General features: G+C 38.1%; 2 protein-coding genes across 8 annotated transcripts; one reads left to right on the top strand and one right to left on the bottom strand.

The window, feature by feature from the left end:
• Positions 1-737: 737 nt before the first annotated feature.
• On the top strand, positions 738-10707 carry LOC104234987 (uncharacterized). 2 transcript variants are annotated; one of them, XM_009788651.2, is made up of 9 exons: positions 738-961; positions 1843-1994; positions 2464-2551; positions 2939-3230; positions 4427-4501; positions 7821-7918; positions 9027-9152; positions 9952-10041; positions 10279-10707. In XM_009788651.2, the coding sequence occupies exons 1-9, from the start codon at positions 905-907 to the stop codon at positions 10393-10395; spliced, it is 1095 nt and encodes a 364-aa protein (XP_009786953.1). In that variant the 5' UTR covers positions 738-904; the 3' UTR covers positions 10396-10707. The 2 variants fall into 2 exon arrangements, with proteins under 2 accessions (XP_009786953.1, XP_009786952.1); XM_009788650.2 differs by having other exon boundaries at positions 789-961; positions 1840-1994.
• A 476-nt stretch (positions 10708-11183) lies between these two features.
• Positions 11184-15771, bottom strand: LOC104234989 (APO protein 1, chloroplastic). 6 transcript variants are annotated; one of them, XM_009788655.2, is made up of 5 exons: positions 15622-15771; positions 14856-15004; positions 14281-14345; positions 12767-13131; positions 11184-12655 (listed from the first exon to the last, which is right to left on the bottom strand). In XM_009788655.2, the coding sequence occupies exons 2-5, from the start codon at positions 14932-14934 to the stop codon at positions 11824-11826; spliced, it is 1341 nt and encodes a 446-aa protein (XP_009786957.1). In that variant the 5' UTR covers positions 14935-15004; positions 15622-15771; the 3' UTR covers positions 11184-11823. The 6 variants fall into 6 exon arrangements, with proteins under 6 accessions (XP_009786957.1, XP_009786956.1, XP_009786955.1 ...); XM_009788654.2 differs by having other exon boundaries at positions 14856-14999; XM_009788653.2 differs by lacking the exon at positions 15622-15771 and adding an exon at positions 15502-15544.
• Positions 15772-15858: the final 87 nt, after the last annotated feature.

The raw sequence follows: 15858 nt of genomic DNA, 5'->3' as shown, positions 1-15858 counted from the left end.
ACTGTAAGCAAGGGAGGGAAAGGAAAAGCAAAAAGTTTTATGCGTTCGTGCTCCACATCCGTGAAGCACTTCACTCGCTCAAGAAGAAACATAAAATTAGTAGCTGGTGGGTTAGTGCGTATCTGTTTGGGCGGAGGCGGACAATGAAAAGACAGAAAGTAGCGAATGATGCCAACCAACTCGACCTCATTCTATGTCATCTTCCTTATACTTTTTCATGTGCACAAATCGACTGTCCCTGCCCATTCTAACGGGGCATTCTATTCCTTCAAGTCTCACAGCTCTAAATGAAACCTTACCCTAGGGTAGAGAGGTTGTTTCCAAATAGACCCTCGACATACTTCCCTCCAAAAACTTTCCAACTTGCTCTTGAGAAGACTCGAACTCACAACCTCTTGATTGGAAGTGGAGGTTGCTTACCATCAGAGCAACCCCTCTTTTCTACTTCTTATAAAAGACCTTTTGTGTAAACTCTCGTCTTTTTGAATTATTTTTTTTAATTTCAAGTGCTGGGTCCCACTAATATCTTTGGTGTTTGGCTGGGGAATGAGGGGTATGTGAAATTAGACTGCTAAAAAAGACAATGGCACATGTCCCACGTGAAAATTACAGCAGTTTTTAGTGCCCGTTAAATGATTACCAAACAGCTGCACTTAAAAACGTTATAGGGCCGGGCCCCAACGGCGATATCACGTCCGTTCGCCCTAATAAATCCAATCTAACGATCCAAATTGAATAAGCTTAGTGCCCGAAAACCCAATCTCACGGCCCAAATATCAATTTCCCTCTTCCACCCCTGTTCATTCGAAAAAGAAAAACCCTAATTTAAAAAAAATTGAAAACATTGCCAAAAGCTAAAGTCTCTTTGTATTCAGAAATCGAATTGTGTTTGATTTTGTCAATCATGAGAGGAACTAAACGATTCGTGTCGCCCGATTCCAACTCGTTCACTACCGACTCAGTGAGTTTGTTCTCTGCTATACAAATGCTAAATTCTTAGTTTTCAAGTGTGTAAAGGAGCTTTTTTGGGGGTTAATATTCTGAGTGCTTGAATCTTTCAGATATTAGAGCTGTTTATTTAGTTAAATGATGAATTGTTTAGTATTGGATGAAATGGATGTGAACAAAGTGGAAGGTGTATAGGAATAATCATATAGCCGAGAGTAACTAACTTGGGATGGAGACCCTGGTTGATTGATTGATTAGAGCTGCCCTGTTGTTCTAAATTCTTAGTTTTTAACTGTGTAAAGGATGAACGTGTGTTAAATTTGTGTAAAGCTAGTATTTTTTGTATTTTCTAAAGGTTTGAGTTTTATGTAGATTTTGTTTTTTATATGACAATGGTGTCAGGGTCATCTTGCGCACCTCGACTATTCCACTAGGTACTAGGTAATTTTGCCGTCCAATGCCTGGGCATATGGGAATAAATCACTTGTAATCTTTTTTGGCTCCGCTGGGATTTGAACCTTAGCCGTCATGGTTTCCAACCACTTCATTCACTTGAAATACAAATTATTTACTGGTGTAACTAATTGAGTGAACCGAGCGGTAATACTGATCATTCGTATTGTTTACCCCAATTACTTGGGATTGGGCGGTAGTTGATTTGATTTTTTTAGAGTTGTTACCATTGTTTGGATTGGAGAATAAATAAAGTTTTGATTTTGCTTCCAAAAGAAATTGTTTAAATTCTTGCAATGCATCAAGGGGATATGATGTTGAACTTTGCATCTTTAGAAATTGGCAAATTGGGGGCATCCTGGTTGTGTAATCTTAAGAGAAGCTTTGTGGATAGTTGGGCTGACCCTTTTTTATATCTCTTGTTTTCTGGTTTCAAAGCAGATTCAGGGCAAAAGAATAATGGCGGGATCAATTTTTGATTCACAAAAGGCTGAACAATCCCTGCCACAAACAATGAAGACTCCGCAGTTAGATATGCAAAGGGCTGAGTCATCTAGACAGCATGTGAGAGCTCTCAATACTCAGTTTGCAAGGTCTCTCATCTTTCTGTTTCAACTACTTTGCTTCTCAAGAAGTAATTTTGTCACGCCCTCTATGGTTATTCTATCTCTCTACATTCTGCAACTTACTCCTCCCCCCCCCCCCCCAAAAAAAAAAAAAAAAACCAAGAAAGAAGAAAGCAATACCAAAAGTTTAAATAAATAAATAAAACAAAAAGGAAAAGAATGCTTTCACAGAACGGATTGTAGAAAACGGATCTAATTGAAGTAATGCTTTCTCTCCCTAGAGTCTTACTCTATTCCGTTAAAATATGGTAGCAGCATGTCAAGCTATGTTTTCCTTGATGTTTGTTAACTCACTGGTTCTTCTCCTTTATGAGAAAGTTTTGTTTTCTTTCTTGTTTATCTCCATTCAAGTTGCTTGTCTCATTGGAGGATAAAAAACTGTCGCAGACATAGATCTGTATTGAACTAGTGGATACTACTGTTTTTTTGTGAGCAGTTGGGTCCAAACACAGTTACAGAACCACCCTGATGAACTTTGGGAAGATGGAGTTCAAGACTACTTAAACCATTCTTCAACTATCAAGGTATCTTCGGCATCTCTCAGATTTCCACTCTCCAATTTTTTTTCCAGATAGTTAGTATGAATGTTTCTCCACACACACACACACTCCAAAGATACTTTTATAAATTGCTTTGGTTGGGGATGTGTTGCTTATTCTATTTCCCCATATTGATACAATTATGTCTGCTAATTCATTGATGATAGGGTAAGCCAACATATTTCAGCAAGATTTTGTTGGAAAAGCATATCATCTACTTGAAGACCAAACATTTTGTTTTAATTTAAAAAAAAAACACCGAGAATGTTGCTAGTTGTGTAAAAGATTTCATGTCGAATTGAGTGTGCATAGGGCTTGATAGCTGTTTCCTCGTATGCTGGTGGTTTTTCAATTGTCGCCATTCAATTGCAGGATAAGTTTTGTGACATTGTGAATTGGCTAAAAGCTAATTCTTCCAATGGAGAAAATAAATCTGCACTGGGATCCCAAGCTGCTTCGAAGACCCTAGAGTCAGAAACTAAGGAGAATGATGGTAGATTATCTTTTCTCAAACCTGTTGTTCCTGTGGCTAATTCATCTCCAGGTTTTGGGGCTGTGGCTAATTCATCTCCAAGTTTCGGTGTTCTGGCTAATTCATCTTCAAGTTTTGGTGCATCATGGAGCTCAGGAGGTCTATTTAACAACAAATCTCCCTTTTCATTTGGTAAGTCTTCTTTATCCTGGATGCTTTATGTTGCTTCTGTTTTCTCTTTTTTTTGGTCTTCTTCTTCTACCTTTCTAAAAGAAATGGTTCTGGTATCTTTATTTTATAACAATGTACAACAACAACAACAACAACAATAAGAAGCTCAGTAATTTCCCACAAGTGGGGTCTGGGAAGGGTAAGATGTACACAACCTTACCCCTACCTTGGAAGGGCAGAGAGGTTGTTTCCGATAGACTCTCGGCTGGAGAACGGATAAAAGAAGTAATGGCAACAAGTAAGAATAACAATAAGATAAAATAAGACCGAAGCCAAGAAAGCCGCTAAACTCTAGGTAATAATATCAATCTATGAATAAAAGGATATCATACTAATGCTAGCGAACTGAGGGAGACAAAGAGAAACGCTCGACTACCTACTAGCCTTCTACCCTAATCTTTGACCTCCACGCCCTCCTATCTAGGGCCATGTCCTCAGTCAGCTCCAGCTGCCCCATGTCCCGCCTAATCGCCTCTCCCCAAGACTTCTTAGGCCTACTTCTACCCCTCCTAATAGGCTGATACCCAGGCTAACCTCTCGCACCTTCTAGTATTTAGCTTGTTCTTCGAGCAAATTAGTTCATTGCTGTTTTGTAGCTGAAGTTAATTCAAGAAAAATCTGAACTGTGGTGTCATCTCTTATGGAAGTTTTAATTTAATACTCAGTTGTGACACTTCTCTGTTGTCTGTTTCCTGCAGTAGCTCTATGATAAATGGACCAGTCATTTAGAATATGTTAATCCTCATTACATCTCGGAATGGGCTATTTTTAATATCATAATTTTTTCTGAAGAGTGAAGTAAGAGATCGAGCTTGCACCTGATGCATTATAACCTAATTCATCAAAAAGAAGGGTTGGGATGGACCAATTTATTTCCGATTTACCAAATGGTGTAAACTTTCGAGCTATGAGAACACAAAAACTATATTATTTTGCTTGACCAAAGGTAATCATATTGTGTGGTGGAACATATAATTGGGGAAAGCAGAATATGTCAAGCGATATTTTATGATATTGTTTTTCCACTCAGTCTTTTCATGCTCATATAACCTTTCTCTGTTGTCAAAATAGCTTTTAATCACATGAATGGTTTTATCTAAATGTATACATGACTGTAGTACTTCAATTTCACTACTGAACTTGCTAATCCTTTTTAGGACTTCAATCTTCGGTACAAACCCAAAATTCGGTACCTGTGAAAAATGATGCTGCAAACGATGTCCAAGATGCTGGTAAGGTTTGGAGATTTCATGTTTCAGTTGATTTTTCTAGGTCAAATTATATGTAATCACTTTATCTATCGTGTTGCTTGATACTCATTATGTGTTCATTATTTTATTTCGATTATTAAGTCCTCTAGATAATTGTCTGTTTTCCTGCTTGACATATTGTGGTGGTGGGTTGGGGGGGGGGGGGCGGAGGGCATATCAAGTAGATTAGTCCTGGTTTTTCTTATCTTTCATCATATGAGAGTTTCAGATTCACCTTATTTTCATATCACATGCAAGACTGTTGATGATTTATTAGTCATTTCCTTTGGGTAATGACACAGTCTCATATGGCCATATGGTTGGTGGAGGTTAAGTGCCTAATGCTTTGAGAACATAACATAATGTTGACTAGTAGCACTGCTTGAAGAGTTTCTTTGTATTACTTGATTCTCCCCGTCTCTAATTAAGGATGGCCCGTTATGTTCTTGTTGCACCTATTGGAGCAGCCTTAGACAGTAGAAGGGAAATAACATTGTCTTATTGTCTTTTGGTATTTTAGAACACGAGCTTTGTAGTTGAGACTAGTATCTGTTCTTTTTTGCTCCAATTCAATTAAGTTTCAGAATTTTGTCACTGCAACGTCATCTTGATGTAACAGATATTTCTAGCAACTACTGGTTAATGACTGATTAACAGAATGAATGGGAGAATAATATTGGGCCAGTGCTGATATTTCAGTGTTTCTAAAGCTGAAAACAGGTCAATCAGAGTTAATGCCACTTTTGTCGCTCTGATTCCTAAGAAGCTGGGGGTCAAAGAACTGAGAGATTTCAGGCCTATCAGTCTGATAGGTAGTATATACAAAATTATCTCCATGTTACTGACTGAGAGGCTAAAAAAGGTGGTCAATAAACTGGTGGATTCTCAACAAATGGCTTTCATAAGAGGAAGACAGATCATGGACGTTGTCCTTATAGCTAATGAATGCATTGACACAAGGAAAACAAGCAGGGAACCGGGGATACTATGCAAGCTGGATATAGAGAAAGCATATGATCATTCGAATTGGAAGTTTTTGCTTGAAACACTAAGGAAAATGGGCTTTGGTGGAAGATGGATTAACTGGATAAAATACTGCATCTCAACTGTAAGGTTCTCTGGACTCATCAATGGAGCCCCAGCTGGTTTCTTCCCTTCCCAGAGGGGTCTGAGACAAGGGGATCCCCTTTCCCCTTTCTTATTCATTATTGCTATGGAAGGTTTGAACGATATGCTAAAAAGAGCACAGACAAACAATTGGATCAGAGGCTTCAAGGTGAATTGCAGGGCCGATAGCAACATGAGGATTTCACATTTGCAGTATGTTGATGATACTTTGGTGTTTAGTGACGCTGATAGAGAACAACTGAAAGTACTAAGGGTGATATTCATTCTTTTTTGAAGCCACTTCTGGACTACGCATAAATTGGTACAAAAGCTTCATTTATCCAGTAAATGAGGTAATGGAATTACAAAGTCTTGCTGATATTCTAGGTGAGAATGTAGGTGAACTGCCTACTGTATATTTGGGATGCCATTGGGAGCCAAGAGTAAATCAAAAGGAATTTGGAATGGAGTGTTGGAGAAGTGTGAAAAGAAGCTAGCAAATTGGAAGAATCATTATCTATCTATGGAGGGTAGACCAACTCTGATTAACTCTGTACTAGATGCCTTGCCTACTTATATGATGTCTCTTTTTCCAATCTCAGTCAATGTAGTGAAGAGAATTGATGCCTTAAGAAGGAATTTCCTATGGGAAGGCAACAGTGAGAAGAAGAAGTTCCACCTGGTTAATTGGAGCTCTGTGACTACTAGCAAAAAGGCAGGGGGACTGGGAATAAAAAACATAAGAATTCAGAATCAGAGTTTGATGATGAAGTGGCTATGGAAGTTTGCAGCAGATGAACAATCACTGTGGACGGAGGTTGTTACGGAGAAATACGGAACGGAAGGAAAATGGACAACCAAATCAGTGAGAACTCCATATGGTGTCAGTGTGTGTAAGTCAATTAGGAATCTGTGACCAAAACTGATTAACAAATCCAAGTTCAAGGTAAGAAATGGTAGGAAGATTTCACTGTGGGATGACAATTGGCTAGGACAAGGACCATTGAAGGATCTCTTTCCTGACATATATTCCTTGAATCAACAACCACAAGTAACATTACACGAGGCATGGACTAATCAGGGATGGCATCTTACATTCAAAAGATTGCTAAATGATTGGGAGATTAAAAGAGTAACTGACTTTTACAATACTTTGGAGCGATTCAGTGGTACCAACTCTAATCAAGATCTTATCGTATGGCAAAGGAATAGGCAGGGGAGGCTTTCTGTTGGGTCTGCTTACAAGGAATTCAACTTGTCTAACAATCAGGTTGGTTGTTGGCCATGGAAGATGATATGGAAAGTAAAAATTCCATACAAGGTTGCTTGCTTTACATGGATACTGGCAAAAGAGGCAGTACTAACACAGGACAACTTAATCAAAAGAGGATTACACCTGTGTTCTAGATGTTACTTATGTGGAGAGGAGGCAGAGACAATTAGCCATCTTTTTTTGCACTGCAAACTCACTGTACAACTATGGAGAATCTTCATCACCTTAAGGAAAATTTCATGGGCAATGCCGGGAAGAATTAATGATGTTCTAACTTGCTGGAATAAAGAGGGCAACATTTCTAGCTATAAAGAGAGATGGAAAATAGTTCCAACATGCATATGGTGGACAATCTGGGAAGAGAGAAACCAAAGATGTTTTGAAGACAAGTCCAGTAACATCCAGAAGATAAAGATGAAATGTTTGGCTCTTTTCTATTTTTGGTGTAAAGGAAAGTTTATGGAGGATCATGAATCCATTTTTGATGTTCTAGATTCCTTGTGAGATGACCAAGGTTTTATGGGCACTTTCTTTGTAAATATGGGTGACTTCACTTTTTTAGTGAAGTCTTTTTATTAATATATAAATATGTTACCTTCTCAACAAAAAAAAAACAGGTCAATCAGAGTCTAACTAAGCCAAGTCATACCTAGTGTTAACCTTTTAAAATGGACAGGGTATTGTTTTCCCTTTTGCAAAAGAAGTGACAGGAAGAAAAATGAATACCTTCATATACACAGTCTGGACGCGACGACCCTGTATAGTTTTTGTATAGACTAATGAAGTTGAAGAAACATAATCAAAAGATTTTATCTTGAAGAGTTTTCTGGAGACTATTCTTTTTCTTCTTTCATTATCAGCCTCAGAAGATTGTGAAATTTTTGTTTTTTGTTTGCTCCCTAACTGGTGGAGTTTATGCAGAAGATGAAGTGGAGCAGCCAAGCAGCCCATCTGTGAAGAAGACTGAAGAAAAGGGAGTCACTTTAGTCCATGAAGTCAAATGTAAACTTTATGTGAAGGTAACATATCAAGTGCTTACTCCTGTTCAGAGAGAAATATATCATGTGTAGTTCTTTTTGGTGTTGTAATCATATTACTGGATGGTTACTACCCATTTTTCAGGTCTTTAAACTTCAGCTATATTTTGTCTTGTGATGTACTATCTTTTTTTTTTTTTCATACCATTCCAGTTTATGTGAACCTATTTCATTTTTAGTCTGTTCCAAAAAAATGACCCTTTTCTAAATTTGAAAAAAAATTAACTTCAACTTCCCATTTATCCTTAATAAAAAATTTTTACAGCCACACAAATGTTATGGTCGATTTAAAATTACAAATTCCATAAGTCTTCCTTTTTTTTTAAACTCCGTGTCCAGTCAAATAGGTTCATATAAATTAAAATGGAGGGAGTAACACTTTTCGTTTTTATTTAAACTGCGGTTGTCTCGTCTATTTTTGTTTGAGGAGTAACTTATGCATGTCAACAACTGACTAATGAACTGAACTGTAGTGGTCAAATCGTGTGTGAGACATGGAATAGCTGATATTCTTTAGCCTTCCCAACATTCTCTATAATAATAGTTACACTGCTCTATGGTATGTGCAAGGGTAGCTTCAGCAGGTGAAGCACACTGAGCAAGTCGCAGAGTCATGTCCAATTAGTTGTATTCTTTTGTGTTTCGCATGTATGACTGCATTTTTTCTTGCATTAGATTGCTTTAAGTTTTGTATAAAAGGACATTCTTATGCTACAGAAAATTCTTATACAGATTGCTACGTTCTCTCACTGTGATCTCATATAACAACATTTTTTGGATCAGATTCTCATCTTATTATCACCATTTTTTCGTTGTCGTTTAACTTTTTTACTTTATTCATTGCAATCAGACTCGTCATCAAGGCACTATAGTTTCATGCTTCTAGTGGATCATTCTATAAGTTTCGTCATGAAGATTCTTTTCGAGATTCAAATTCATGTTATTGACTTATTTTTATTTGTATTAAAATTATGTTGAGTTTGAGTTTTTTTGACTAATATGTTGAATTTGAGTTCTCTTGTGTGATCTGCTATCTGCTCTATTTATGACATTTCTTCCTCTCTCTTTTTTCCTAATTCCATTTGCTCAGTCAACTGATCCAGCGGATAAAGATGCATGGAAAGACAGGGGCACTGGTCAGCTTTCTATTAAGTGTAAAGAAGGTGTTAGCAAAGGTACCCGGGAATCCAAACCAACTATTGTGATACGAAATGATGTAAGTTCCTACCATTTGTTGCTTCCAGTGCACCCCCGTACCCACCCAAACTAAAGTAAAATGAAATAAACCTAGTCCCAACAAGGAAATAATATCCTTCTATTCTCTATTAGTTTATTCTGCTTTTTTTCTTTGTATCTTTGAGTAGGAAGCGACTCATATATTTGTCAGTTGAACTATAAAGGCAGAACTGTGAAATGGGAATCGCAGTAGCAGTATGTTCTGTTTAACCTTTAGCTTTCCCCTCTCTTCAGGGCTTATTTAATTTAGTATTAATAACTAAGATAACATTTGCCACAGCCTTAGTGGGCGACTACCGGGACGTATGCTAGTGGGAGATAGCAGTAATCTAGTGGAATAGTCGAGGTGCTCACATGTCACCACGGGCACCTCTGTTATAAAAAAGAACGAAAAAGAATAATACTAGATGTAACATAAACAGTGGGAAATTGGGATGTCCTTTACTCTAAGGGCCGTATTGAATTGGTCAAGAAGACAATTTTCACTTCTCTCTGACTTGCCATAAAGTAACTAAAAGAGAAGATTCTTATTTCTCCTACATTTGGCTCCTTTTCTTTACCCTAGTGTCTGAACAGGCCCTTAGTTTAGAAAGTATTTTTCCCGTGTCTGAGGGGGATAATGCTGGATAATTAACTGCTTGCTATTGCACTTTTTGGGAAAGGAGTATTTTAATCTTGCTCTTCAGACAGGAGAACTAGATCACACCTTAACCTTTCTACTTATCGAAAAAGAAGATTACACCTAACATTTCTTTTGGCGTATTTTATACTTGTTGCAGGTTGGAAAGATTTTGCTTAATGCATTGTTATATCCAGGCATTAAAACAAACATGCAGAAGAACTCCATTGTTGCAATATTTCATACCTCGGTAAAATTTCTAAACCACGAATCCATCTCATTCTTAGAAAATTCTCGCCACTTGAACAACTCCCTGTAAATGGAAGTTTAACTACGTGGTTCTTCAAAGCTTAGACAATTGGCAGTTCAGCACTCATTGTAAATACCATTCTTCAAGTTTTTTTCCCAATTTACTTAAAACAATAATGCTAAAACTTGAAGAACTTAGTTCTATTTCCAACTGCATTAACTGGTTGCTTGTACTTAGGGTGATGGTGATAATGATGATGCTGTGGTCGCACGGACATTCTTGATTAGAACGAAAACCGAGGAGGATCGAGATAAATTGGCGGCAGTCATCCAGGAATATGCTCCTGCTGCCTGAGGACTACCTTGGCAGCAATTCTTTTTCTGCACCATACCCTCCTCCGGGCTGAACGGATGCTTGGAATGGATCGCTTTACCTCTTCGACAGTTTCTTGGAAGACTCTTGACGGTGTAGCAGTTAAATTATAGCTTAGCTTATTTTGCAGTACAAATGAACTGATCCTGCTTTTGTGGGATTCCTGTCCCATCGAGAGGCTTTTACACACTGTATTGTATAGAGGAAAGAATTTGAGATGCTAGTGCCCAACAGAAAGGAAAGAAATGTACACATTTCTAATTATTGTTGGAGAAGAGAACCTGTTTCATTCAATTTTTCCATCTTTGCCCGCTCTTGTATTTTTCAATAGCGAAATGCCATACTCAATCGCAAAATAGGCTGCTATTGCAAAAATCTATTTGTATATTGATTTATGAACTCATCATCATACCCAGTATAATCCCACATGTGGGGTCTGGAAAGGGTAATGTGTACGCAGACCTTACCCCTACCTGGAGAGGGTAATGTGTACGCAGACCTTACCCCTACCTGGAGAGGTAGAGAGGCGGTTTCCGATAGACCCTCGGCTCAAGAACGTGTGGAGAGGAAGAGAAGGGAGAAGAAGAAATAGGGGGAGGAAAGAAACAACAAGGAGACAAAGGACGATAAGACTAAAGGAGAAAATAGTAGCATCAAATAGTATCAATCACGTAGCAACAGTTCCAGTGAAAGTCAAGAAAAAAAGTAAAAGTCGAGAAAAAAGTAGCATGAAATAGTAACAAGCATGAAGCAACAATTTCTAGTAGCAATTCACAAAAATAGTGGACTTGACTGCCAAGTACCAGATATAATAACAAACAAGAAGAAAATATCTTTCAACCGGCAACAAGAATATTAAGAATATTACTAGTACTACTGGTAACCCTAGGAGAAACTCACAACTACCAGATGGAATTTTATGAACTATGAAGTTTAAATAATGTAGAAAGATTAAGACCTGATTTGATGAATTCAGAAATTTTACACTGTAACAAGCTAACCTCAAGGCATAAATACAGATCACTAGTTGAGGCTATCTCATAAATGTACTTACTAACAGCTGAACTTCAAGTTGACTGTCAATGTGATTTGCAGCTATCCTTGGTAACTTGCACCACTGTACTCTAATTTCTTAATATCACCAATTTCCTTCTGCAAAACCTGTTAACTAAAAAGAAAAGCATGCCCTACCAAATTTGAACCTTTTTGAATTATATCATGTGGACATTATTCCAAGTTGAAATGGGTGCCATGATCCTCACTTTACAAAGGCAAAACACAGCGGCAACCTCACCAGTTACTCAACCGATCCAGCAATATCGCGACTGCTCTATTTTGGTGCAGACTTTTTAACACATCTTAATATAGCAAGCACTGCATACATTAGGCTCTGCATAACAGTTAGGAACCTTACACGGCTAGGCGACTCTCTTCACTCTCAGGGAGCACAATGTCTAGCCTCATCATAGGCTTATACTTGTGAGGTATTTGAGCACCAGCCTGCATACAAACTTCAACCACAGCTGGAGCCTTCCCATAGAACCTCTTTAGTGCACTCCTCAAAGGGGTTCCTTTTGGATCTCGAACATGCCACACATAGTTTGGGGGAAATACCTCATCCACTGTTGCATCTTGCCAGCCATGTTTTCCGTCCCTCCATTGGTGTTTAAATTCCCCACAGAGCTTCGCATTGTGACCCCATGGCCCCACATGGACCTCTGAACAGTATCCACAAGCTTTGACAGTGTACTTCTTCATCAACCTAGTCACCCCCCATTTCACTTTCTCATATGCGTCAATTGTCTCCTGGGCAATACGTGGCACCTCTGACTCCAATGGTGGAGTAAACCGTTCAAAAGATCGATGGGTGTCAAGGTCCATAATTACCGAACTCGAGTTTACAGAGGGTCTAGGCTCCTCAACTAATCCACCTATGTCGATCACTTTCTTTCCCATCATTCTGATGGGTTTAGTCCTTCTCCGTGAAGGATATCCCGGCAGATCCACGCCAGCTTGGATGCAAAGTTCTACAACTGCCGGAATTCTGTCGTAATTGAACCGTGTCTCATGCTTAATGCGTGTGCCAAAAGGATCATACATATGGTATGACTCGATAGGAATTAGCACATCATTAATTGAACCCTTCACCCATGAGTGGAAGCTTCTGCGACTACTGTTGGTCGGGCCAAGGCAATCCTGAATGTCGTTACCACTTTGAGCAACATGGATTTGTGAGCATTCACTGCAGGAAAAAACTAAGAATGTGAGTTGATAGAGAAATGAAAATGCTGCTCATTAACTTTATAATTAAACAGGGTTCAAAAATCAGTAAACTATCATTTTTAAAAGTTACCTACAAGCATGGACAGGAACATAGTGGAGAAGCTGTGAAAGTCCTTTAATCAAAAGTTTCCAAGCATCCAATACTTCATAAGCCACCGGAATTAGGTCAGGTACAAGCAATCCATTTTTAGGGGGTTCAAGCTTCTTTTCTATTCCCATTTCTGCCAACTTCTTATCAGCCCTAGCAGCCTGCTGAATTTTCTTGAGAGGCATGGGATAGGGCTTCTTCTTTTTCTTGGGCAGGACTGGGGGAAGATCAACATTCTGCTGCACAGCTTCACGTTTCTTAGAGTTTCGACCTTGGGGATGCCTCCTATCAGTACAAAAAATGGTTACTCGTCTTCTTGGACCAGTAGCATGATATCTACGATCAAACTGCAGCCAGAAACAAAATACTTTAGCCTTCACATCAAACATAAGGAAAATATGTAAGGCCAAAATCTCAAAACATTCACACTTACACTTTTTTTTTTAAAAACATAATGAAGCTTTTTTCTCAAAAATAAATAAATGTAAGTATAAAGTATCTCGCACATATACATCTCTCGATTTTTGGCATAGATATACAGAGCCTATAAGAATAACATTTGACAGTTGAGAAAAAAATCATTAGCTTGGGTGCCTGTACTCAAAAAGAAACTCATTCATGTTTCTCTTTTGGAAAATTGTAAAACTGTAGCGACCTTCAGTGCGAATCTGAAAATTTCATGCTGACACCAATTACAAACTTGTGCTTTCAACCTCCATTGCATTGCTTTCCTTACAAAAAGTAGCTCACCATGAGCTCTTTCAGTCCACGCCTCTACTCACTAAAATATCTCTCTAACTTAAAAAGTGTCTAATGGAAGCAAGTTATTATTCAATTAACAGACTGGTTTCCTTCTATATAACCTCTGACACAGATTTTCTACTTTTTGCTGGCTTTCCTTTTTCTTCTCTACAGGATACATTAGATTGAATTTAAGGTATTCCCAGGACAGCATCGTAGCATGATATTAATTACTATGATAGAGGGTAGAACATTTTCTGCCCAAGTACCAAGTATTGATCATGACAAGATAAATAAGTTGTTCTTATGTTGTGTGATAACTAATAGAATTTGGCTACAATCATGCTTTCTTGGGACAAACATTACAAATAATTCCCAATTCCACTATGCATGAATGCACAATCTGCATGAACTTTGGACTCAACTTCTCTTCTTGAAATATATCATCCTTTATTCTTCAGAAGGCACATGAGAAGATCAAGAGATGAATGAGTTTCCCCTGGACACAGTACTGTAGGGCACTAATTATTGAAGCGGAAATCTGACTATAGTGTCCACTATACTTGGACAACACCCAACTAAGAAAGAGTAAAAGTTGCACAACATAATCACGAAAGCATAGTGCTAAGTACTTATACATATGCTATGCTACTACTTGCTTCATCTAATTATAGCTCGAAAGAAAAATCTGAAAGCAAATAAATGAACAATCATTTAAGCAAAATAACATCATCTAGAACAGAGGGAAAAGGCACCTTTAGAGTAGGCAAATAAGGCCCTTGCCGTGACTTCTTATATACAACCACGCTGGGACAAGCACCTGAAAATGGAAGCCACGTGAAATATTCTCCACAAAAGGTTCTTATACTGACATATACAGAACTTTCATAAATTTCCCTTCTTTTTTTTTTTTGAATCAATGAGCTAACAACAACAACAACCCAGTATAACTTAGTGGGGTCTGGGGAGGGTAGTGTGTACGCAGACCTTACCCCTACCCTGGGGTAGAGAGGTTGTTTCCAAATAGACCCCGGCATCCTTCCCTCCAAGAACTTCCCACCTTGCTCTTGGGGAGACTCGAACTCACAACCTCTTGGTTAGAAGTGGAGGTTGCTTACCATCAGAACAACCTCTTGGTTGCTAACAATAATTCGTAATCTCCTAAAGCATATTATATAAAGACTGAGGTTTTCAAGGTTTACTATTGTATGCATCATATGTGTTGCACATGAAAGTAACCACCAAAAGATATTTCCTCCACTCACTCAAGTAAAACATTTGTATCAGATATCCTTTTAAACTAGAACTTAAAACGATAAGAAATTCTGACATGGCAAAGACTTGGAGCAGGAATTATTTGGAGATGGCTGCCATGGAGTATATGTCAGAGCTGGAAAATTCTGAAGCATCTCTTTCTCCTTGCTTTCTGTCTGCCTGCTGGCTCCAGTGAGTATGCAATTTTTGCAACTCAAAACTGTCCTACAAATGCAGTTTAACTAGTTGAGGAACTAAAATGAAGATGAACCAAAAAAGCAGATTGAATCACTAGATTAGCTAACAGGGACACTTGAAACTCTAAAAAGAAATATTTCACTAGTTTCATGACTTAAATTCAAGAATTTTCGTTCAAGAACAGAATTAATCAAATACTTATAGGAGCATTGTGAAGCAGAGTTCAATGCCATTCACATTCATTTTGAGGTCCTAGGATGTAGAGCAAAAACCAAAAATATCCTAGAGCAATTTCAATCAATCTGGCCTATTAATAATTAGTATGATAGTTTTTCCCAGGAAACTTTTTGGACATTGCCACCAATTCTCACAGAGTCGCATATGCAATTCGCATAATAGTGGGGGATAGAAACCTACATCAGTACCTACCTTTCTACCCCCAACCACACGTTGTCATCCCCCAGCCTCCACTTCGGACCAACCTATGACCACATAATTTCCATAAACCAAGGTTTTTAAACTACCTTAAAAACTGAGACCAAAATTCCATCTTGGAGAAAAAAAGAAGAAAACAATCCTGACTTACCAAATAAACTTTGAAATGAAGTTTTTTATCCAGGAAAAGGGTGGAAAGTTGAGCTTACCTCACTTTCTTGGGTCTTCTTGTACTAGTTCTGCTTTTTACGTTTACTGTTAATCCAAGTAAAGAAAAATCAGGTGCACCACTTTGAACTAGTGTTTGGTAGATTGGGTGCGATAGAAAAGCTCTAGGAAGCCTCAAGCTCACAAGGTTTTAGCAGATTAAGCAGTAGAAAATTAATTAAAGAAAAGAAAGCTGAGATTATTAATATTTATTACTTGGAACCATGAGGTTTCTAAAG

The sequence above is a fragment of the Nicotiana sylvestris genome, chromosome 8 (genome assembly GCF_000393655.2).
Source record: "Nicotiana sylvestris chromosome 8, ASM39365v2, whole genome shotgun sequence".
Classification (NCBI taxonomy): domain Eukaryota; kingdom Viridiplantae; phylum Streptophyta; class Magnoliopsida; order Solanales; family Solanaceae; genus Nicotiana; species Nicotiana sylvestris.
Note: the sequence above shows the minus strand (reverse complement) of the source record. Positions and strands in the feature narration are given on the sequence as shown.